Here is a 24385-nt window from a genome sequence, read left to right as displayed (position 1 = left end):
AACCCAGCCTCTTCTAACCTTGTGCCAAACAGCAGTCATGGGTTCTTCTAAGCAGCTGCCTAGCACTCTGAAAATGAAAATGGTGCAGGCCCACAAAGCAGGAGAAGGCTATAAGAAGATAAAGCGTTTTCAAGTTGCCTCAGTTTGAAATGTAATTAAGAAATGACAGTTACCAGGAACAATGCAGGTCAAAATAAGGTCAGGAATAACAAGCAATATTTCTGTAAGGGCTGCTTGTAGGATTGCTAGAGAGGCAAATCAGAACCCCTGCCTGGCTGCAAAAGACCTTCAGGAAGATTTAACAGACTCTTGAATTGTGGTAAATTGTTCTACTGTTCAGAGACACCTGCACAAATATGGCCTTCATGGAAGAATAATCAGAAGAAAACCCCAGTGTCCTCACCATAAAATTCAGTGTCAGAAGTATGCAAGAACATCTAAGCAAGCCTGATGCATTTTGGAAACAAGTCCTGTGGACCAATGAGTAAGATAGAACACTTTTGCCACAATGATCAAAAGGTATACGTGGAGAAAAAAGGGCACAGAATTTCAGGAAAAGAATGTATCACCAACCATTAAGCATGGGGGTGGATCAATCATGTTTTTGGGTTGTGTTACAGGCAATGTAAAGGGATTTCACAGGTAGAGGGAAGAATGGATTCAATGAATTTTCAACAAATTCTTGATGCAAACAGAACACAGTCTGTATATAAAACTGAAGTTGAAAAGAGGAGAAAAAGAGGATGGCTTCTAAAAATGGATAATGATCTAAATTACAAGTCAAAATCCACAATAGACTACCTCAAAAGGTGCAATCTGAAGGTTTACAATGGTCCGCACAGTCTCCTGACCTGTACATAATTGAAAATCTGTGGCTAGAGGCTAGACCTTAAAAGAGCAGTGCTTGCAAGACGACCCAAGGATCTTACAGAACTGGAAGTCGTCTCCAAGGAAAAGAAGTATATGTAGGGCGAGCCAAGAATCTCACACAACTGAAGACTTTTCCGAGAAAAAAAATGGATGAAAATCTCTCAAACAAGAATTCAAAGACTCTTGGCTGCTATATAAGCATTTACAAGCTATGATACTTCTCCAAGGGGGTACTACTAGGTACTAAACAAAGGGTGCCCAAACTTTTGCTTTTCTTTTTTGTTAATTTTAAAATTTAAAAGCTGGAAAAAAAAAATTATATATATATTTAATCTCTGTCTCTCTCCCAGTCTGTGTGTGTCTTTTTTCCCCGTCCGTCTCACCACCGACATCTTATTACCTCACACATAAGCTTCTTATACTACCAGTTTATTTTGTTTCTATAGCAACCACTGACAGTTTCTATTAATAGCCTGTAGCTTGCACCTCCATTGAGTTTAATGGAGGCAGGATTTTGGAGAGTAACTGTAAAGCGCGGGGTTACATTTTCCCATCAAAAAATAGTCTGTTACGTTCCCTAGGTAACATGGGGCGTTTGTGAAAAATTTCGTGATTGTAAATGCGACGGTGCGGATTCCTTTAGCGGACATACATACATACATATATACACACACACACACAGCTTTATATATTCGATATATTAGATTATATATGCCACATATACATATATATGATTTTGTAAAATACAAAGGAAATTGTCATTGTTAGGGCTTCTAGAGATCATTTCTTCTTCAACTTGCTCAACCGTTCACAGCAAAGAGTAATTCTGACCAGGGGTGCCTAAATTTTACAGGAGATTTCACATGGCGAGAATGAAGGTCTTTAGAAAGCCCCCCCTCTGACTACCATGGCAGTTGATTGGCAATCCACGATCTTGTTGTGCAGGGTACTAGTGGCTGTCAGAAATGATGGCCGCCATGTTTAAGCCTCTTTAATGCTGCTGTAATACTTGTCAGCTGCACTTGAGAGGTATGTCTAATGCGATCGGAGCTAGCTCTGTAACTATGTTCTTTCTTTAGCTGTGTTCTGCACTCTGTCGTGGCCCGGAGGCGACGGCGTGCTCCCAATAGATGGTATTACACCCATAAACACTCTGACCTCCATCATAAAAAGCTCTACTATAATAAAAGACTTAATTTGTGGTGCTCTTTCATGGTGATGGGTTCAGATCAGTTTTCCCTCGGATTGAACAGCCGGAGTAGTATAATGACATTTACTTTAGCTTAATCAATGTTGGATTGAAAGAGATACCAAGTATATCTAACAGCTAATAAGGCAGTTAATACTATTCCCAGAGCAGCATTTCAAGGGCAGGAGGTAACACCGGGGTTGTGCTATGAAACTAAAATGACTTCTAGAGACGGCACCTTTAGTTTTACTTATTTGTACACATTTTGCTCCTGTAGAGAAATCAGACTTTATTTAAAGCTCCCGAAACACAGACTAATGTTGGCTGAACGTGCTGATATCCAAAGAGTCAACTAAAGGCTGCCTGACACACAATGATCTCGTTAGCGAAGTGACACGCCCAGATCGTTGTTACGATTTGCCGAGATGGCACATAGGTCGTTTTGTAGCGGTCACACGTACCCATCTCACAAACGAAAAAAGGAGGGGAGCCAGCACTACTTATGAGTGGCATGCAACAATGAGAAAGTATTTGTCATGACGGGGCAGGGGGGGCTCAAATCATTGATCAATTATTTGCCAAAAATCTCATTGAATTGTTACAGTAGGAATGAATTTGTGAATATTACACTTTTTACTTTCTCATTGTTGCATGCCACTCATAAGCAGTGCTGGCTCCCCTCCTTTTTGCATCTCACAAACGACGCTACGTCGTTCAGCGATATATTGTTTGACCAAGGCGGTCGTGTGGACACCGTCACACAGCATTCCTCCCTACGATTCCGGCAACGACAGAGGCGTATAATTGTCCATAGCATACACCCTGGCGTGACACCAATCAGAGTGGAGGTGGTGTGGAGCATTGCTCGTAAAGACACGCCCGCGTCGCTGATGACGGACGCACTAACAATGTTGTTAGTCGTTGGCAGGGTGTCAAACGTAGCAATATATCTGCTGCGTTCCAAACGACGAACAATATTTTGAAAATGAACGACATGTCAACGATCATCGCTAGTTTTACGATCGTTCGGAGTCGCCCGTAGGTGTCACACACGACGTCGCTAACGACGACGGAAGTGCGTCACGAAAACCGCGACCCCGACGATATATCGTCAGATAAATAGCAGCGTGTAAAGCAGCCTTTACAGTCAAATATATGTGGCGCACCGGACAACTAACTGTCGGAGAGTCAAGGCCCGATTTAAGGCTGTCTATTCGTATAGCGGCGGTTCTCTCATGCCCTTGTGTGTTGGAGAACCGGCTGAATGATTGCCCAAAGCATTGTTTGGCCGACAGTCATGTCATATGTACAGTCATATGAAAAAGTTTGGGCACCCCTATTAATGTTAACCTTTTTTCTTTATAACAATTTTGGTTTTTGCAACAGCTATTTCAGTTTCATATATCTAATAACTGATGGACTGAGTAATATTTCTGGATTGAAATGAGGTTTATTGTACTAATAGAAAATGTGCAATCCGCATTTAAACAAAATTTGATCGGTGCAAAAGTATGGGCACCTCAACATAAAAGGGACATATTTTGTAGATTCCCCTTTTGCAAAAATAACAGCCTCTAGTCACTTCCTGTAGCTTTTAACGAGTTCCTGGATCCTGGATGAAGGTATATTTGACCATTCCTGTTTACAAAACAATTCCAGTTCAGTTAAGTTTGATGGTCGCCGAGCATGGACAGCACGCTTCAAATCATCCCACAGATTTTCAATGATATTCAGGTCTGGGGACTGGGATGGCCAGAACATTGTATTTGTTCCTCTGCATGAATGCCTGAGCAGATTTAGAGCGGTGTTTTGGATCATTGTCTTGCTGAAATATCCATCCCCTGCGTAACTTCAACTTCGTCACTGATTCTTGCACATTATTGTCAAGAATCTGCTGATACTGAGTTGAATCCATGCGACCCTCAACTTTAACAAGATTCCCGGTGCCGGCATTGGCCACACAGCCCCAAAGCATGATGGAACCTCCACCAAATTTTACTGTGGGTAGCAAGTGCTTTTCTTGGAATTCCGTGTTTCTTTGCCTCCATGCATAACGCCTTTTTGTATGACCATACAACTCATTCTTTGTTTCATCAGTCCACAGGACCTTCGTCCAAAACTTAACTGGCTTGTCCAAATGTGCTTTTGCATACCTCAGGCGACTGTTTGTGGCGTGCTTGCAGAAACGGCTTCTTTCGCATCACTCTCCCATACAGCTTCTCCTTGTGCAACGTGCGCTGTATTGTTGACCGATGCACATTGACACCATCTGCAGCAAGATGATGCTGCAGGTCTTTGGAGGTGGTCTGTGGATTGTCCTTGACTGTTCTCACCATTCTTCTTCTCTGCCTTTCTGATATTTTTCTTGACCTGCCACTTTTGGGCTTAACAAGAATTGTACCTGTGTTCTTCCATTTCCTTACTATGTTCCTCACAGTGGAAACTGACAGTTTAAATCTCTGAGACAACTTTTTGTACCTTCCCCTGAATAACTATGTTGAATAATCTTTGTTTTCAGATCATTTGAGAGTTGTTTTGAGGAGCCCATGATGCCACTCTTCATAGGAGATTCAAATAGGAGAACTACTTGCAAGTGGACAGCTTAAATAACTTTTCTCATAAGTGGATACACCTGCCTATGAAGTTCAAAGCTCAATCAGGTTACAAAACCAATTTAGTGCTTTAGTAAGTCAGTAAAAAGTAGTTAGGAGTGTTCAAATCAAGAAATTGATAAGGGTGCCCATACTTTTGCACTGGTCAAATTTTGTTTAAATGTGGATTGCACATTTTCTGTTAGTACAATAAACCTCATTTCAATCCAGAAATATTACTCAGTCCATCAGTTATTAGATATATGAAACTGAAAATAGCTGTTGCAAAAACCCAAATTGTTATAAAGAAAAAAAAAGGTTAACATTAATAGGGGTGCCCAAACTTTTTCATATGACTGTATGGTGGACTTACAGGGAATCTGTCACCAGATATAAGTTGAGAACAGCATGCTGCGAGGGTTAAAAATTAAGGACATCTGTGCTTCTCTTAGCTGTGTAACTATTGTTTACTCATACTAAATGCTCTGTGATAAACATTGGTATGACTCCTCTGTGTGCAAAACAGTCCGCCACGCCCCCTGCTGTGATTGTGTATTGACTGTGAGGTGTCAATCTCTACTGAGCATTTGGTGTGGGCAGGGACAGCTCCCAGCTCTGCTACACTCAATTATGAGATAAAGTCAGAATGGCTGCACAGTGATCTAAAATAAAAGTGGTTACTTTCAGAATTTCTTGCCAACATGCCGCTCTCAGATGAAGTAACAAAAACCTGGTGACAGATCCCCTTTAAGACACAGAATATTTGTATTCAAGGTCACCTAAAGGGTCAGGCCAAAAATTTTATCTTCTCACCTAACCACAGGCTATAGGGCAAGTGTCTGATTGCTGGGGAATCCCAGTTCACATAATTTGTTGTGGTACCAGCATTGGGATCCCAGTGGTAATCTTAAAACAACCCATTTGTGTATCTGTGATTTACAATTTATTTCATAGTATCATAGTTCATAGTATCATAGTTTTTAAGGTTGAAGGGAGACTCTAAGTCCATCTAGTTCAACCCGTAGCCTAACATGTTGATCCAGAGGAAGGCAAAAAAAAACCCAATGTGGCAAACAAGTTCCAATGGGGAAAAAATTTCCTTCCTGACTCCACATCCGTCAATCAGACTAGTTCCCTGGATCAATACCCGGTCATAAAATCTAATATACATAACTGGTAATATTAAATTTTTCAAGAAAGGCGTCCAGGCTCTGCTTAAATTATAGTAGTGAATCACTCATTACAACATCATGCGGCAGAGAGTTCCATAGTCTCACTGCTCGTACAGTAAAGAATCCTCGTCTGTGATTATGATGTGATTCTTGTGATTCTATGTGATTCTTTCCTCAAGACGTAGCGGATGCCCCCGTGTTCCAGTCGCAGGCCTAGGTGTAAAAAGATCTTTGGAAAGGTCTCTGTACTGTCCCCTCATATATTTATACATTGTGATTAGATCCCCCCTAAGCCTTCGTTTTCCAAACTAAATAATCCCAAGTTTAATAACCTGTCTTGGTATTGCAGCCCACCCATTCCTCTAATAATCTTGGTCGCTCTTCTCTGCACCCTCTCCAGTTCAGCTATGTCCTTCTTATATATCGGTGACCAGAATTGTACACAGTATTCTAAGTGCGGTCGCACTAGTGACTTGTACAGAGGTAGAACTATATTTTTTTCATGAACACTTATACCTCTTTTAATACATCCCATTATTTTATTAGCCCTGGCAGCAGTTGCCTGACACTGTCCACTAAAGTGAAGTTTACCATCCACCCACACACCCAAGTCTTTTTCTGTGTCTGTTTTACCCAGTGTTCTACAATTAAGTTCTACATAATTATAAATTCTATTTCCTCTACCCAAGTGCATGACCTTACATTTATCTACATTAAACTTCAATTGCCACTTCTCAGCCCAATCCTCCAATTTACATAAATCTCCCTGTAATATAAAATTATCCTCCTCTGTATTGATTACCCTGCAGAGTTTAGTATCATCTGCAAATATTGAAATTCTACTCCGCATGCCCCCAACAAGGTCATTTATAAATATGTTGAAAAGAAGCGGGCCCAATACTGACCCCTGTGGTACCCCACTATGAACTGAGACCCAGTCCGAGTACGTACCATTAATAACCACCCTTTGTTTCCTATCACTGAGCCAGTTTTTAACCCAGTTACACATATTTTCCCCTATCCCCATTATTCTCATTTTATGTACCAACCTTTTGTGTGGCACCGTATCAAAAGCTTTTGAAAAGTCCATATACACAACATCCACTGCATTTCCCTGGTCCAGACTTGAACTTACCTCTTCATAGAAGCTGATCAAATTAGTTTGACAGGATCGATCCCTCATAAACCCATGTTGATACTCTGTCATATGGTTATTTTTCTTGAGATACTCCAGTATAGCATCTCTCAAGAAACCCTCAAGGATTTTACCAACCGTAGAGGTTAAACTTACCGGCCTATAATTTCCCGGCTCAGTTTTTGTCCCCTTTTTGAATATTGGCACCACATTTGCTATGCGCCAGTCCTGCGGTACCGACCCTGTTATTAAGGAATCTGTGAAGATTAAAAATAATGGTCTATCTATCACAGAACTCAATTCCTGTAGTACTCTGGGGTGTATGCCATCCGGGCCCGGAGATTTGTCAACCTTAGTGATTTCGAGGCGGCGGCGTACTTCCTGCTGGGTTAAGCAGGTAATATTCAAGGGTGAATTTATGGTATCACTGGTCATGTCATCTGCCATGGCATATTCTTGTATAAAAACCGTAGAAAAAAAGTCATTCAGCAGGTTGGCTTTACCCTCATCCCCTTCCACCATTTCACCAAGACTATTTTTAAGGGGGCCAACACTATCGCTTTTCAGTTTTTTACGGTTTATGTAGTTATTTATTTTTTTTTTACACAAATCTATTGCAATAATCTTAAGGAGGTCTTTCAACTTTGGAGATTTATTACAACTATACACAGGACAGAACATCAACGTATGGGAGATTCAGACGATGACACCAAAATCATTTCTTTTTTACTATCTTTGTAGGACAAGCATCATTTTTTTTAATTATTTTTTATTTCCATATGTGAGTTTGTCTTTTTTTTTTTTAAAAAACATTCGCTTGTACCATTTTGGAAAACATGGAGGGCTTCACCAGAAAAAATAACTCTTCCGGACATGCACGGACTTACCGTATTTTTCGGACCATAAGGCGCACCGGATTATAAGGCGCATTATCAATGAGCTCCTGCTATGGCGCCTAGGTTCATATATAAGGCGCACCGGATTATAAGGCACAGCGCATTAAAGGGAGCTTGTCACAAGTTTTATGGCCTATAAGCTGCGGCCACCAGCAGTGGGCTCTTATAGAGCGTCGGACTGGCTAACGGAGGAATCTCCAGTAATGCCAGGCCTGGATTCAGTTACGGGCTGATCTCTGGAGTTCAGGTGAGAGAACCGGAGATCAGCCCGGCCTGTCTGCAGCTGTCATGAACTGAACCGCAATCGCTGGGGAATCAATCACTCGGTGCTCGCGGTTCAGTATAGGCTGCACTCCGGAGCTCAGGTGAGAGCTCCGGAGTGCAATGCAGGTAACTGAATCCTGGCATTACTGGAGATTCCTCCGGTAGCCCGTGCGACTAACTATCTAACCATCCTCCAAGAACAACGTCACCATCATCCAGGAAAAATTTGGTGATTAACAATGGTTTTCTCAGCATTATGGAGACCATGTTAGAAGGCAAAAGTGACAACTAAGTGGTTTGGTGAAAAGCACTGATATTTTGGGTTCCTGGCCATGAAACTCCCAAGACTTCTATCCCAGGGAGAACTTGAAGTCATTCCTCCAAAGCATGTGAACAAACAAAAACACAGAAATTGTGACAAACTGAGCACTGAATCATCAGACAAAAATGAGTCTTTAGTCTGGACTTGACCTAGAAGTTGATACCCAGCTGCCAGGGCAAAAGTCTCCAAAATTAAGGGGCAATGCTGTAATTTTTTGAGTCTTTGCATAAACTTGTTGTATTTGTCAATAAAAGTGTAAAAACTTATGAAATGCTGATAACTAAAGTAACTAAAGGGTCTAATAACAATGAAGAAGCAAATTTAACAAAAAAAGTGTCAGTCTCAAAAATGTTGGCCAAAAAAAACAAAAAACTGACGGCACGCCCAACATGCAGTCTGAACAAGTGCAAAGGTGAACATGGCATTATAATAACAAAGACAATTGCACTCTGAAATGCTAAAGCATGCAATCAATCAATGCAAGAATATAGCTATGCATTACTGCTTAAGGAAGTCTAGAAAAAACTGAGATAATTAGCATAAAAAATGACCATTCCTACATCTGTCCAGCAGCCACATCATGGCATATCTCATATACTGGGTACCTATTCTAACACCTCTCTCTGGGTTAAAAACCTCCATGTGTATGGGTAAGTAGGAACCTGCTATAGAGAATAAAATTACCTGTGGCTAATAGGGGAGGGGTGCACAGTCAGAGGGTAGGTACCCAGTATACGCGCTACTGAAAGCTGAAGGGAAAAGAGCGCCAATAGGATCTTACCAGATATTATAGGGAGATGTACATAAAGAGGCCCCCACCTTAAGAGGTTGTGTAAGTCACAACCCCTATGCAAGTCTGAGGTAATGGTGGTTGCCGCAACCCCACATGGATTAAACATTAATGCTAGAGAGGAGAAACTGGGTTAATGCCGCGCTGCTGCCGAAGTAATAAACTGTTACTTTAATAAATTCTTCTTTATTTTACAGGTCCACGCGTTTCAGAGGTCAGAGCCTCCATCAGGACAAAGGAAAATCAACAATGTCAGACATTGTTGATTTTTCCTTTGCCCTGATGAAGGAGGCTTTGACCTCTGAAACGCATAAACCTGTAAAATGAAGAAGAATTGATTCAATCTACAGTATTACTTCAGCAGCAGCGCGGCATTAACCCAGTTTCCCCTCTCCAGCATTGAAATTTTGATGTGCTACTGGACAGATATAAAAATGTCCATTTTTTTAATGCATGTCTATATTCTTATATACATGGTTTGTATGCTTTAGCATTACGGAGTGCAAGTCTTTTTGTCCTTGTATGTCATGTTCACTTATACACCTGGTCATACTAAATGTTCGGGACTGCTTCAGTCTTTTTTGTGAAGATTATGGGGTCATTTCCTCTAACTGTGCACCCCTCCCTCATTAGCCACAGGTGATTTTATTCTCTAGTAGCAGGTTCCCACATGCCCATACACATGGAGGTTTTTAACCTAGAGAGAGGCGTTCGAGTAGGTACCCAGTATATGACATGCCTTGACGCAGCTACTGGGACGATATAGAAATGGCTATTTTTGTATGCTAAATTTCTCAATTTTTCCTAGATTTACTTAAGCAGTAATAATGCATGTCTATATTCTTATGTTCATGGCTTCATGCTTTAACATTTCAGAGTGCAGATGTCTTTTTTTTTTTTGTTAGGATAGGTCCACATTTCCGTTGTTTTGCATCAGTCACAATCCGCCGCTCTGATAAACAACGGAATCCGTTTGGCGGATTACGTTGTTCCTATAGACTTGTATCAGCGGCGGATTGTGACTGATGCCTTGTGTTGCATCCACCGACAGATCAGTCGTGGAACTACTGACCGTTGGGTGGCAGGAACGCACCATGTAGAGTTTTTTGAGCAGTGGAATCCTTCTGATTCCGCTGCACATGCGCTCTCTCGGCGGCCGAACGATCAGCTGATTGCCCGGCAGCCGCCTTCTGTGAGCGATCAGCTAATCACCCGACGGTTGGCTAATGAGAGCGATCAGCTGATTGTTCACAATAGCCGGCCGCCGGGAGATCAGCTGATCGCTCTCATTAGCCGGCCGCCGGGTGATCAGCTGATCGCTCTCATTAGCCGGCCGCCGGGTGATCAGCTGATCGCTCATTAGCCGGCCGCCGGGTGATCAGCTGATCGCTCTCATTAGCCGGCCGCCGGGTGATCAGCTGATCGTTCTCATTAGCCGGCCGCCGGGTGATCAGCTGATCGCTCTCATTAGCCGGCCGCCGGGTGATCAGCTGATCGCTCTCATTAGCCGGCCGCCGGGTGATCAGCTGATCGCTCTCATTAGCCGGCCGCCGGGTGATCAGCTGATCGCTCTCATTAGCCGGCCAACGAAAACATGAACCTAGCCTTAGTCTTAAAAATGTTGACAATCACTATTTTCAAAAAGTAAAACTAAAAAGAGATTTTATATACATATATATATATATATATATATATATATATATATATATGTATATATATATATATATATACATATATACATACATATATATACACACACACACACACACACACACACACACACTCACACATTTATTTATTTTTATAAATTACATATAGTAGCTATATTATAACTATGTAATAGGAAAACTTAACTTTTTGGATATCTTAAGTAGCAGGTTGCATTGGCCCAAGTTTTAATAACTTACCCAGATTATTACATATGGATTGTGAGCCGGTATTCACAAAAAAAATAAATAAATAAATAAAATCAAAGAACAAGTCGAATAGATCATCTAAATCCATGAAGTTAATGCCAAGAATACAAAGAAAAGATCGTCTGCCCAAATAGCTGAGCCGAGCTGACTTTTCTTAAAGTAACGGCAATTATGTTTGGAAGTCACCTCCAGTTTCATGTGATTTCACCTGTCTAATCCTTGAATTTCAGAATCATTTGGTCGCTTTCACCTTTAAGCAGCTGTAAGCTCGTGAAAAATGAATCCAACACTTCGCCATTGAAACACAGAAAGGTCAAACAAAGGACTTGATTTCTCCGCTCGGAGATTTGGGCAGTTTATTGTCGCTCTTTCCTCTGGAAGACCTTGTGCCTTCACTCCGCTGAATGACTGATAAAAGACTGACAGGGGACGCAGATAAGACAGGCAAAGCCCAAGTGAATTTCCAGCCCAATGTCACTTTATGCTGATAAGCAGCAATCATTATTTCTGGAGACCGATCAGACACAACGGATTCTGCAGACATTACACTATGTTATCCCCCCCTCGTCCCCAGACACAATATCATGGGGATTGTATCCACAGACGTACCTCTGTGCAGCGGCTGGGGCATTGTCAGGACCTGAATGAGCAATATGGAGGTGACATCTCTAAAGAGTAAAGGAACCTCGACTCGCTCGTCATCGCCTTCCCTGAGAAAGGAAACAACAAACAACAAAAGCATTTACAGAAAGAAAGGACAAAACATTGTATACAAAATATTACATCACCAATATCCTTTTTTTTTCTTCTATACAGAGGATAATAAAGCCGGCATCAAAAAATGACTTCCTGCTTAAATCAAGCTTGTGTTTTTCTTTTTTTTATTTTCCATATAAAAGATCTTCATTGAAAAAAATTTTAGTATTTTGCAATTTTTACACTGGCCACTAGGACTTGTTTAGACTCATACTTCCTGTCCTTTCATGAAGAGTTTTCAGCAGACTCATTATCATCAGAGGCAGACTCATTATTTTAGGGATTACAATAGTAGGCAACACTTTAAAGGGAACCTGTCAGGTTCCCTATGTTCTCTAACCCAGCAGCATTTCTGGCTGTATGCTCAAATTCTCTACGTAACCAGCCTTGTATAAGGTTATTCACTTAAGGCTAGGTTCACATTTCCATCAATTTCTATCAGTCACAATCCGCAGCTCTGGTAAACAACGGAATCCGTTTGGCGGATTCCGTTGTTCCCATAGACTTGTATGAGCGGCGGATTGTGACTGATGATGCTGCGTTGCATCCTCCGCCCGACTGATCAGTCGTGGAACGACTGACCGCCGGGCGGGAGGACCGCAGCTTGTAACGTTTTTTGAGCAGCGCAATCCGTAGGATTTCGCTGCGCATGCTCTCTCTGGCTCCCTGCACGGGTGACCAAGCAAAGTGCTTTGCTTAGTTACCCGATATTTACCCTGGCTACGTGTGCAGGGAGCCTGACACTTTCCCGCTCAGCCTCACCCCCTCCCTCACTCCGCATGTACACACACATACTAATATATATAATATTATATACACACATACACATAACACATAACTATAATTATATATATATATATATATATATATATATATATATATATATATATATATATATATATATTATGTGTGTGTGTATGTATTATATATAACCCAGACAGTATAATGATATATATATGTGTGTGTATGTATTATATATATAATACATACACATCATAATAATAATAATATAAATAAATATATATATATATTATTATGTATGTGTGTGTGCATGTATTATATATATAATACATACACACACACATATATATATATATATCATTATACTGTCTGGGTTATATATAATACACACACACACACACACACACACACACACACACATATATATATATATACACACAGTCATATGAAAAAGTTTGGGCCCTATTAATGTTAACCTTTTTTCTTTATAACAATTTGGGGTTTTGCAACAGCTATTTCAGTTTCATATATCTAATAACTGATGGACTGAGTAATATTTCTGGATTGAAATGAGGTTTATTGTACTAACAGAAAATGTGCAATCCGCATTTAAACTAAATTTGACCGGTGCAAAAGTATGGGCACCCTTATCAATTTCTTGATTTGAACACGCCTAACTACTTTTTACTGACTTACAAAAGCACTAAATTGGTTTTGTAACCTCATTGAGCTTTGAACTTCATAGGCCGGTGTATCCAATCATGAGAAAAGGTATTTAAGGTGGCCACTTGCAAGTTGTTCTCCTATTTGAATCTCCTATGAAGAGTGGCATCATGGGCTCCTCAAAACAACTCTCAAATGATCTGAAAACAAAGATTATTCAACATAGTTCAGGGGAAGGATACAAAAAGTTGTCTCAGAGATTTAAACTGTCAGTTTCCACTGTGAGGAACATAGTAAGGAAATGAAAAAACACAGGTACAGTCCTTGTTAAGCCCAGAAGTGGCAGGCCAAGAAAAATATCAGAAAGGCAGAGAAGAAGAATGGTGAGAACAGTCAAGGACAATGCACAGACCACCTCCAAAGACCTGCAGCTTCATCTTGCTGCAGATGGTGTCAATGTGCATCGGTCAACAATACAGCGCACGATGCACAAGGAGAATCTGTATGGGAGAGTGATGCGAAAGAAGCCGTTTCTGCAAGCACGCCACAAACAGAGTCGCCTGAGGTATGCAAAAGCACATTTGGACAAGCCAGTTACATTTTGGAAGAAGGTCCTGTGGACTGATGAAACAAAGATTGAGTTGTTTGGTCATACAAAAAGGCGTTATGCATGGAGGCAAAAAAACACGGCATTCCAAGAAAAGCACTTGCTACCCACAGTAAAATTTGGTGGAGGTTCAATTGTTCCTCTGCATTCATGCAGAGGAACAATTACAATGTTCTGGATTGGCCATCCCAGTCCCCAGACCTGAATATCATTGAAAATCTGTGGGATGATTTGAAGCGTGCTGTCCATGCTCGGCGACCATCAAACTTAACTGAACTGGAATTGTTTTGTAAACAGGAATGGTCAAATATACCTTCATCCAGGATCCAGGAACTCATTAAAAGCTACAGGAAGCGACTAGAGGCTGTTATTTTTTCAAAAGGAGGATCTACAAAATATTAATGTCACTTTTATGTTGAGGTGCCCATACTTTTGCACCGGTCAAATTTTGTTTAAATGCGGATTGCACATTTTCTGTTAGTACAATAAATCTCATTTCAATCCAGAAATATTACTCAGTCCATCAGTTATTAGATATATGAAAACTGAAATAGCTGTTGCAAAAACCCAAATTGTTATAAAGAAAAAAGGTTAACATTAATAGGGGTGCCCAAACTTTTTCATATGACTGTATATATATATAATATATATATATATATAATATATATATATATATATATATATATATATATAAATATATATATATATAAATATATATATATATATGTATATATATATATATATACATACACATATATACACATATATACACACACATATATACATACATACATACATACACACACACTAATCTGTCCCCAGCCATGCAGTCACCGACACTGACTACTTCAGCGCCATGGGGCCGCTCGGCTCCACCCACCCCGCACTCCGCCCCCTGCACACATTCTCAGCGGCTGAACGATCAGCTGACCACCCGGCGGCCGGCTCCTGCGAGCGATTGGCTGACCACCCGGCGGCCGGCTTCTGCGAGCGATCGTCTGACCACCCGGCGGCCGGCTCCTGCGAGCGATCATCTGTTTGCTCTCAAAAGCTGGCCGGCTATTGTGAACGATCACCTCTTTTACAACGGAGTCCGACAATGAATTCTAATTCTTGTCATCTGTTGTACAATGCATCAGTCCCAAGCATCAAGTAACGCATGTGACTGATGGAAAACAACAGAAATGTGAACCTAGCCTAACTGAATGCTTAAAAAAGCTCCGCTTTCCCTATGATAAATCGGGCCTGTGACTTGTCAATGGGGCGTTAGTTTCCCCAAACTAGTCGGCCCTATTTCCGTGTTTCCACGCCAGTACATCGCCATTGCCAGCTGCTATAAATCTGAGCATGCGTGCAGCTCATTTCGGCCATGTCGCTGCACCTCTGAAGCTTGGTGTACGCGTCCTGGCTTCAGAGAGGAGCACTGCGCCTGATCAGAAGTGCAGAAGCTGTTTAATGTTTGTACTAAAGGTTGCCTTTAATACAAAGCAGATAACACAGGAGCCACCAATCACAACAGGCAATGTCAGATTGGACTATGCACATCCCCATCCATTGCCAAAGACACTAGCACACGCTCATTAGACGCATCAACACACCAGATTAGGTTAGAGTCTGTGCATTGTGGTTAATGCACATGTGTTATTTCCTTAAACAAGAAGTTGGAGTGCAAACCACAAAAATCTAATTGAAACAATGGGTAATTTTCTGACAATTGCATTCATGTAAGTGTGCATTTAGGACATATTAGGGAGACAGCATTATGAGGATTTCCAATGATTTCACAAAAAGGTCCCTTTATACAAGGATGCAATTTCTGCAATGATATCAAATCCCTTCTCCTGCTTTATGATCCTGCAGATCCCCCTAGTGAGCTTTAATCATGCTTAAATTGCAGCAGGCGTTCATAGATTTGGAGGGAAAAAGGTGTGTGTGCTATGACTTTAAAGGGAGTCTGCCAGCAAATGACTGTTCAAACCAAACATAGGTGCATGGTACACCCTTGTCAAGACCAAAATTTAAATGCACCTTTCTACCTATTTTTACCACTTACTATTGAGCCATTTTAGACTGGGGAATGTTGACAGTAGTGTTCCTTGTTAAGACAGTGGATAGAAAAACTAGACTCACTACCCCCCCTGAAATGGAAGACCAGATAAGTCACTGCCCCCCTGAGATGGAAGACCAGATAACTCACTGCCCCCCTGAGATGGAAGACCAGATAAGTCACTGCCCCCCTGAGATGGAAGACCAGATAACTCACTGCCCCCCTGAGATGGAAGACCAGATAAGTCACTGCCCCCCTGAGATGGAAGACCAGATAAATCACTGCCCCCCTGAGATGGAAGACCAGATAAGTCACTGCCCCCCTGAGATGGAAGACCAGATAAATCACTGCCCCCCTGAAATGGAAGACCAGATAAGTAACTGCCCCCCTGAGATGGAAGACCAGATAAATCACTGCCCCCCTGAAATGGAAGACCAGATAAGTAACTGCCCCCCTGAGATGGAAGACCAGATAAATCACTGCCCCCCTGAGATGGAAGACCAGATAAATCACTGCCCCCCCCCGAGATGGAAGACCAGATAACTCACTGCCCCCCCTGAGATGGAAGACCAGATAAATCACTGCCCCCCCCTGAGATGGAAGACCAGATAACTCACTGCCCCCCTGAGATGGAAGACCAGATAACTCACTGACCCCCTGAGATGGAAGACCAGATAAGTCACTGCCCCCCTGAGATGGAAGACCAGATAACTCACTGCCCCCCTGAGATGGAAGACCAGATAACTCACTGCCCCCCCCGTGATGGAAGACCAGAACTCACCGCCCCCCCCCCCGCCCCCCCAGAGCAGGAAGACCAGATAAGTCACTGCCTCTCCCCGAAATGGAAGACTAGATAAATCACTGCCCCCATAACCCCACCCCACCCAAGAGATGGAGGACCAGATAACTCACTACGCACCCTCCCTTGATGGAAGATCAGATAAATCACTGCCATCCGAGAGGTCTACTTTCTCTTGTGTATCTCCGATTCTGAACTGCAATTTCATTCGGATTATGTGCGGCATGGTGGCTCAGGCTCAGTGGTCATTTGGGGTCGTGGGTTTAAATACCACCAAGTAAAACATTTGCAAGGCGTTTGTATATTTTTGCCGTGTTTGCATGGGTTTTCCCTGGATTCCTCCAACACTCCAAAGACATACTGATAGGGGAAATTAGATTGCGAGCCCCAATGGGGACAGTGATGACGATATTCTTAGAATATAACGGTGCTACATAAGGGGGAAAAATAAAATCTAAGATCTGCCAAATTTTAGCAGAAATGCACCTGTGTATCTCAGGCTTTTCTTTGCAAAACAAAAAGGGCATTGTACTTAAATTAAGAATGCAAATAAGATATTGGCAAATAAGCTAAAGTAACAAAGAGTGTTAATTGAAACATCAAGCCCACGGTACTCCGGAGAGCACGATTCCTGGCACCGCCAACTGGGGCACAAATTGCTATCACAGTAGTAAGCTCAATGCTTTTAGACAAAAATGGCTCTTTGGGGACTTACAAATTCATGAGCAAGCATTTAAAGACTCTCAGATGGCGTCCTGTGTTAGCTGAACAGTTCACACTGATTAAATGTCTTTAAAACACGCTGGAAAAATAGAAAAGTACATACATCGGAAGTACTCACATATACACAAGTGCCTGGCTACTATATGCTACAGGCAGAATAAAATACCTAGACCGGAAGAAGTGCCTATGTAAGTCAATATTTATATCAGTCACAATAATAAATGATACTCTGCCCTCACATTTATGGAAAAAAGTAGTGGTCTAAACAGTGATTGATAATGACTAAAGACCATCAACTCACAACATAGAACATAAGGGTCGATGACATGAGCTTGTCTTCAAATTGTATCACCATTTTAAGAGTTTGGCATCCGAAATTTCTAATATTTAATCTTTATAGGGGGCAAAGCTTTTTCTTTACCCTCTTAAAGGGGATCTTTCACTGGATTTTTAAATGTAAACTAAGCACCGCCCCCAATCTCCACTGATTCTGGAACAGTTTTTCTTTTCATTCTGTGCCCCTCTGTTCCAAAGTTATGACCCCCGGTAATAAAGGTGATCATTTTCCCTTTGATCTCCTGGGTGTGAACCACAGAACTTCTCTGTAGGAGTTTGCTTTTCCTCCTCTAATGCTGGCCAATCAAAACATGGCCACACCCACAGATGAGTTCTGCTGTACACGCCCAGTTGATTGAAAGGAAAACATGCGCTTTTATTTCTGGGGGCATAACTTTGGAACAGAGGGGCACAGGAGAAAAAGAAAAACTGTTCCAGAATCAGTGGAGAAGTGGCAATCAGAGCAGTTTTAATTAAAAAAAAAAAAAAAAAAAAAATTAAGTGAAAGGTCGTCTTTAAAGACCTCTGAATCTGCAGCTTTCTTTTACAGAGCAATGAAATAAAAATCTGGCTGCCAGTAGACACCACTAAGGAGAGACCATGGAATAAAAATCTGGCTGCCAGTAGACACCACTAAGGAGAGACCATGGAATAAAAATCTGGCTGCCAGTAGACACCACTAAGGAGAGACCATGGAATAAAAATCTGGCTGCCAGTAGACACCACTAAGGAGAGACCATGGAATAAAAATCTGGCTGCCAGTAGACACCACTTTTTATTCCATGGTCTCTCCTTAGTGGTGTCTACTGGCAGCCAGATTTTTATTCCATGGTCTCTCCTTAGTGGTGTCTACTGGCAGCCAGATTTTTATTCCATGGTCTCTCCTTAGTGGTGTCTACTGGCAGCCAGATTTTTATTCCATGGTCTCTCCTTAGTGGTGTCTACTGGCAGCCAGATAAGGAGAGACCATGGAATAAAAATCTGGCTGCCAGTAGACACCACTAAGGAGAGACCATGGAATAAAAATCTGGCTGCCAGTAGACACCACTTTTTATTCCATGGTCTCTCCTTAGTGGTGTCTACTGGCAGCCAGATTTTTATTCCATGGTCTCTCCTTAGTGGTGTCTACTGGCAGCCAGATAAGGAGAGACCATGGAATAAAAATCTGGCTGCCAGTAGACACCACTAAGGAGAGACCATGGAATAAAAATCTGGCTGCCAGTAGACAGCACTAGGGAGGGCAATGGGATAAAAATCTGGCTGACAGTAGACAGCACTAGGGAGAGCAATGGAATAAAAATCTGGCTGACAGTAGACCGCACTAGGGGCAGTATACACAGCTCACTGAAATCAAAAGAGTACGCCATTATAATATTGATGACCTATCAGATCGAGGAGGGTCAAACTCCCATCAACCCCCACTGACCAGCATTTTTATGGGGCTCCTGCACACTGGAAGTGGCACAGCTCTGTATATTGTGTATTGACAGTGAACGGAATTACAAGTTCTCTTCCATAGAAGTGAACAAGAGTGTGCATTATCATCTATTAGGCTACTTTCACACATCCGGTTTGAGCACTGCGGCTCAATCCGGCTGTGAAACCTATGCAACGGATGCGGCGAAAACACCGCATCCTTTGCATAAGTTTTTACATGCGGCCGGTCCGTTTTTTTCCGGTTGCGGCACGCTACTGAGCATGCGCAGTGGAAGAAACCGCATGCGGCGGCCGGATGCGTTTTTTTACGCATTGCGCCGCATCTGGCATCCATAGGCATGCATTGAAAATGCGCCGCAGCGGCCGGATGCGGCGCAATGCGTTTTTTTTTTGCCGGAGCAAAAAACGTTGCAGGCAACGTTCCATCCGGCCGCGGCATCGGCTAAATCTGCCGCATGCGGCAAAAACCAGACCGAACGCAAGCCCATGCGGCACAATACGGCACTAATTTAAGTCTAAGCAAAAAAAACGCAACCGGCGGCAAAAAAAAACGGTTGCGGTTTTTCTGCAGAGTGCCGTATTGTGCCGCATTGCAGAAACCGGTGGTGTGAAAGTAGCCTTATGCAATGCATAGAGCGGTGCCACCTCCAGTGCGACAGTCTTTTTCGTCAGCTGATTGATGGGGGTTATGGCAGTCTGATATTAGTTTTAACACTAATAAAATATCCTAAGGATAGGTCATCGACACTTCCCGAAAAACCCTTGTCAAAAAATTGTACATGTGGTCCTTTTATATTAACCCCTTCAGCCCCGGGGCACTTTCCGTTTTTGCATTTTTGTTTTTTGCTCCCCTTCTTCCGAGAGCCGTAACTTTTTTATTTTCCGGCAATCTTGCCATATGAGGGCTTGTTTTTTGCGGGACAAATTGTACTTTTAAATGAAACCATAAGTTTTACCATATGGTGTACTGGAAAACAGCAAAAAAATTCCAAATGCAGAAAAATTGCAAAAAAAGTGTGATGGCACAATAGTTTTTGGGATGTTTTATTCACGGTGTTCACTATATGGTAAAACTGATGTGTGGGTATGATGCCTGAGGTCGGTGCAAGTTTGTAGACACCAAACATGTATAGGTTTACTTGTATCTAAGGGGTTAAAACAAATTCACAAGTTTGTCCAATAAAAGAGGCGCACGTTTTGCGCCATTTTCCGAAACACGTAGCGCTTATTTTTTGGGATCTATGGCTCAGTGACGGCTTATTTTTTGCGTCTCGAGCTGACGTTTCTAATGGTACCATTTTTGCGCAGATGCTATGTTTTGATCGCCTGTTATTGCATTTTGCGTAAAACTTGCGGCGACCAAAAAACGTAATTTTGGCGTTTGGATTTTTTTTCCCACTACGCCGTTTACCAATCAGATTAATTGATTTTATATTTTGATAGATCGGGCATTTCTGAACGTGGCGATACCAAATATGTGTATATTTATTTATTTTTTAACCCTTTAATTTTCAATGGGGGGGAAAAGGGGGTGATTTGAACTTTTAGGTTTTTTTTTTTGTTTTTTTTTTAAAACTTTTGCTGTAAACAGCAGATACAGTCACTTTCTTTTTCCCTCTGCTCTCGGCCGAGGAAAAACGAAAGTGAAACATCATAGCTGCAGGCATCATCACATGACCCTATGCTACGATGGCAACCACCGATAGTCACGTGATCACGCCCGTGACTTCCGGTGGGGGCGGCGGTAAGTAAAAAAACATGGCCGCGCGCATTTAGATCTTGCTGCCAGACTTTGGCAGCAAGATTTAAGGGGTTAATGCCGCGGGTGGAAGCGATTCCACCCGCGGCTAGCAGGCACACATGTCAGCTGTTGAAAACAGCTGATATGTGTGCCGACCGCCGCCGACTGCCCGCGGCAGGGGGCGGGGCTTAACGGGACACGCTCCATGACGGATATATCCGTCCGTGGTCGTGAAGGGGTTAAGGACTTAAAGTCACCACTGTGGAATAGTATCACTAATGTGATACCACCTAGTAATAAACTTACCAGCCACCATCATTTTCTCGGCACAGATAGGATAGTCTTCCGCTAGTTGTGACCCTACTGGATTCCTTCCATATTGGCTGGGCGGAACAGAAATCACTTTTCTATATAGGTCTATGAGAGTCAGAACAAGTCTCTGGGACTTACACTGCCCGGAAGTCACAGCTATGGGTGAGCAGTTCTCAGTTACAATTTGCCCAAAGGGTAACTAGAGGTACCCTAACTAAAGATTAATAAAACTTAACTTTTATTTTCAAATTACATAGAGCAGATCAATCTATAAAAAAAAAATGTATGAGGCGACATTTGATTGGATGTTGGTGATTGGATGCCTTTGGCTGACATCATCAACAGAACCTTTAAGAGGGGTTACACTTTCTTTGCTAGCTCATTATAGCCTCAGCCCCCTGATGAAGCCAGACATGGTGAAACATGTTAGGAAGGCTATTAGCTTTTTATAGGAAGAGTAGGGCAATACCAATCTGATAACATTGTAGGACGTCTGTCCACTTGTCTACAGTATCTGGTACGTGGCCGGATACATGACTTAGTATTAGGTTGCTCTTTTTGCCGTTCTTTTAGATTGATCTGCTCTATGTACATTTGAAAATAAAAGTTTTATTAATCTTTAGTTAGGGTACCTCTAGTTGCCCTTTGGGCAAATTGTATTTGCATTAATAACCCTATGCTGATTAAGGGTATAGATTGAGGTTTCAGTGTTTGTAGTTCTCAGTTAGGAGCTGAGACGAAAAGATGGCGGAGAGGGACTTGAGCAGCCCCGAGAACGGCAGAAGATGGCGTTTGGTAATTTACTATGGGCAGAGAACAGACATTAGTGTGGCGGTAAAAAATATGATCAAAAAAATAAAATAAATGAAAAAAAGCACTGAATGATAAGTAATAGATCATACAGTGCACATAGGCTGCCATTGTTCTCGGACAAGATGACCATCTTTGATTCAAGTTTTCCAATGGGAAGGTAGTTGTGCAGCAACAAACTGGTCAAGAACACCCCTAGAAAAACAATGATGCTCATCTTTTAACATAAAAATGAATAAAGTTATTTAACTCTGATTTTCCTTCTGTACAGATGATGTGATGGATGGCGGCTATGAACATCGAAACACTTTTCTTTAATCACTTGGACAAGCTGGACACATATGGGGCTATTACCTATGCCTGGCAATTTATACAGGTATCAACTATTCAACTGTATCCTTTAAATGAGTAGTTTGTAATAAAAAAAAAACAAAACAAAAAAAAAAACAAAAACTTACTGTGAATCTTTTTTTGGCAAAAGTTGCGTTAATTTCCTCCACGGATTATACTCCGAGTCAATGCTGTAAAGCCTCATGTGCATGGCTAAAACATGGAAGAGCTGATCTGCAAAAGAGGGAAATGCTGCGTTACGTACCGCCAGAGCAACGTGACAAGATGTAAGCAGACTATCGAAGAGGTAAAAAACAAAACATGTTATTAGGAGACTCGAGTGCCAATCCGCGCCATCTTTATATCCAGTTCCTTTGGAAAATATCTTGGAGAAACAACATTAGAAGAGGTTAATAATAATCCTCTGTTGGACTGTCTATTCCTGCTGAGTTACCTGAGAGTCAGTGAGCTGACTTTTTCTGAAACCCTGTAAAAGTTTACAAATTATATTATATTAGAATTATATATATATATATATATATATATATATATATATATATATATATATATATATATATATATATACACACACACACACACACACATACATATACATATTATATATATATATATATACATACATACATATACACACACACACACACACACACACACACATATATATACGCACACATATATATCTACATGCATACATATATATACATATATATCGCATATACACACCCACAAATTACACACATAAATATACACACACACCCCCGGTTTCAGGGAGAATTTTCTGCTGTCTCATTGCCATCAGAGACAGCTCTAGTTTCAAGAAGTTATGAGATTTTGCTGCCTCTTCTCTGTATATAAATCTAGCCTTGCTAGTTAAGTGGGTGTGGTCCTCAACTCTCATCTATGGTCTTCTTCAGGAGGACCACGCCCAATTGGCTAAAAAAAAAAAAAAGACAAGATTTATAAGCCGGGAAAAGGAGGCCATATTCCAGGGATGTAGAGGCATAAAACAAAATAAAAATGCCAAATTAAAAAAAAAAGTGGCATTTACACCAAGTAAAAAACAAACAAAAAAAAAACTTTATGGAAAATGACAGGTCCGGTTTAAAATAAAGAAATGTAATATTCTTCAATGTCAAGTCACTTCTCTTACCTGTACTTGATTGAGAACACATCCCCCTAACTGAAGGAAAACTCCATTACAAAAAAAAAAAAAAATCACAAATAAGGGGCAACTTAAGCCAGAATTCCCTGTCCAGCAAGTATTCCCAAGAAAGGAAAGATCAGTATTTGATCAAGTCCAGGAATTCCACACGTCAGGCAGTAATTAAAGTATTTGCATGCATGGATTACATTTTCTAATTATAAAACTTAGTCCAATTACTTTTGAGCCTGTGAAAATGGAGGCTCTTAATAAAGCAAAACATTTCTAATTCCTAAACAATTAATACAAAAGTATAGCAAACTCCATATAGTAAAGTGGCTGTCTCATCTAGAAGCTGATCGCTTCCCTGCTGCCTGGGAGGAGGAAACAGTTTGCTCCCGATTAGGCTATGTGCGCACGTTGCGTAAAAACATGCAGTTACGCTGCGCTTTGTAGCGCAGCGTAACTGCATGCGTCCTGCGGCCCCTGCACAGTCTATGGAGATTGTGCAGGGGCCGTGCGCACGTGGCGTCTAAGAGCGCAGCGCTTCGGCTACTGCCGAAGCGCTGCGCAAAAAGAAGTGACATGTCACTTCTTTCCTGCGCTTTGCCGGCAGCTCCTGCTCTGTCTATGGCAGGAGCTGCAGGCAGAGCGCATGGAATCGGCGCTCACTACGGACATTTCTGCAGCGATCTAAAGCGCACATGTGCTCTTCAGATCGCTGCAGAAATTTCTGCAGGGCTTGTACGCAACGTGCGCACATAGCCTTACTGACT

General features: G+C 41.7%; 1 protein-coding gene across 1 annotated transcript in view; it reads right to left on the bottom strand.

Moving 5' to 3' along the window:
• UBR3 (ubiquitin protein ligase E3 component n-recognin 3) overlaps positions 1–24385 on the bottom strand; it is a gene marked incomplete at its 5' end in the record, with an annotated part of 224320 nt that overhangs the window by 28841 nt on the left and 171094 nt on the right. Inside the window, 2 exons of the mRNA XM_075319687.1 lie at positions 11755–11855; positions 22576–22681. Of these exons, the coding sequence (XP_075175802.1) occupies positions 11755–11855; positions 22576–22681 (207 nt within the window). The remainder of the gene's footprint in view (positions 1–11754; positions 11856–22575; positions 22682–24385) is intronic.

Source organism: Anomaloglossus baeobatrachus, chromosome 7, assembly GCF_048569485.1.
Source record: "Anomaloglossus baeobatrachus isolate aAnoBae1 chromosome 7, aAnoBae1.hap1, whole genome shotgun sequence".
In the NCBI taxonomy this organism is placed as follows: domain Eukaryota; kingdom Metazoa; phylum Chordata; class Amphibia; order Anura; family Aromobatidae; genus Anomaloglossus; species Anomaloglossus baeobatrachus.
The sequence above is the reverse complement of the archived record's forward strand: the minus strand, read 5'-3'. Positions and strand labels throughout refer to the sequence as shown.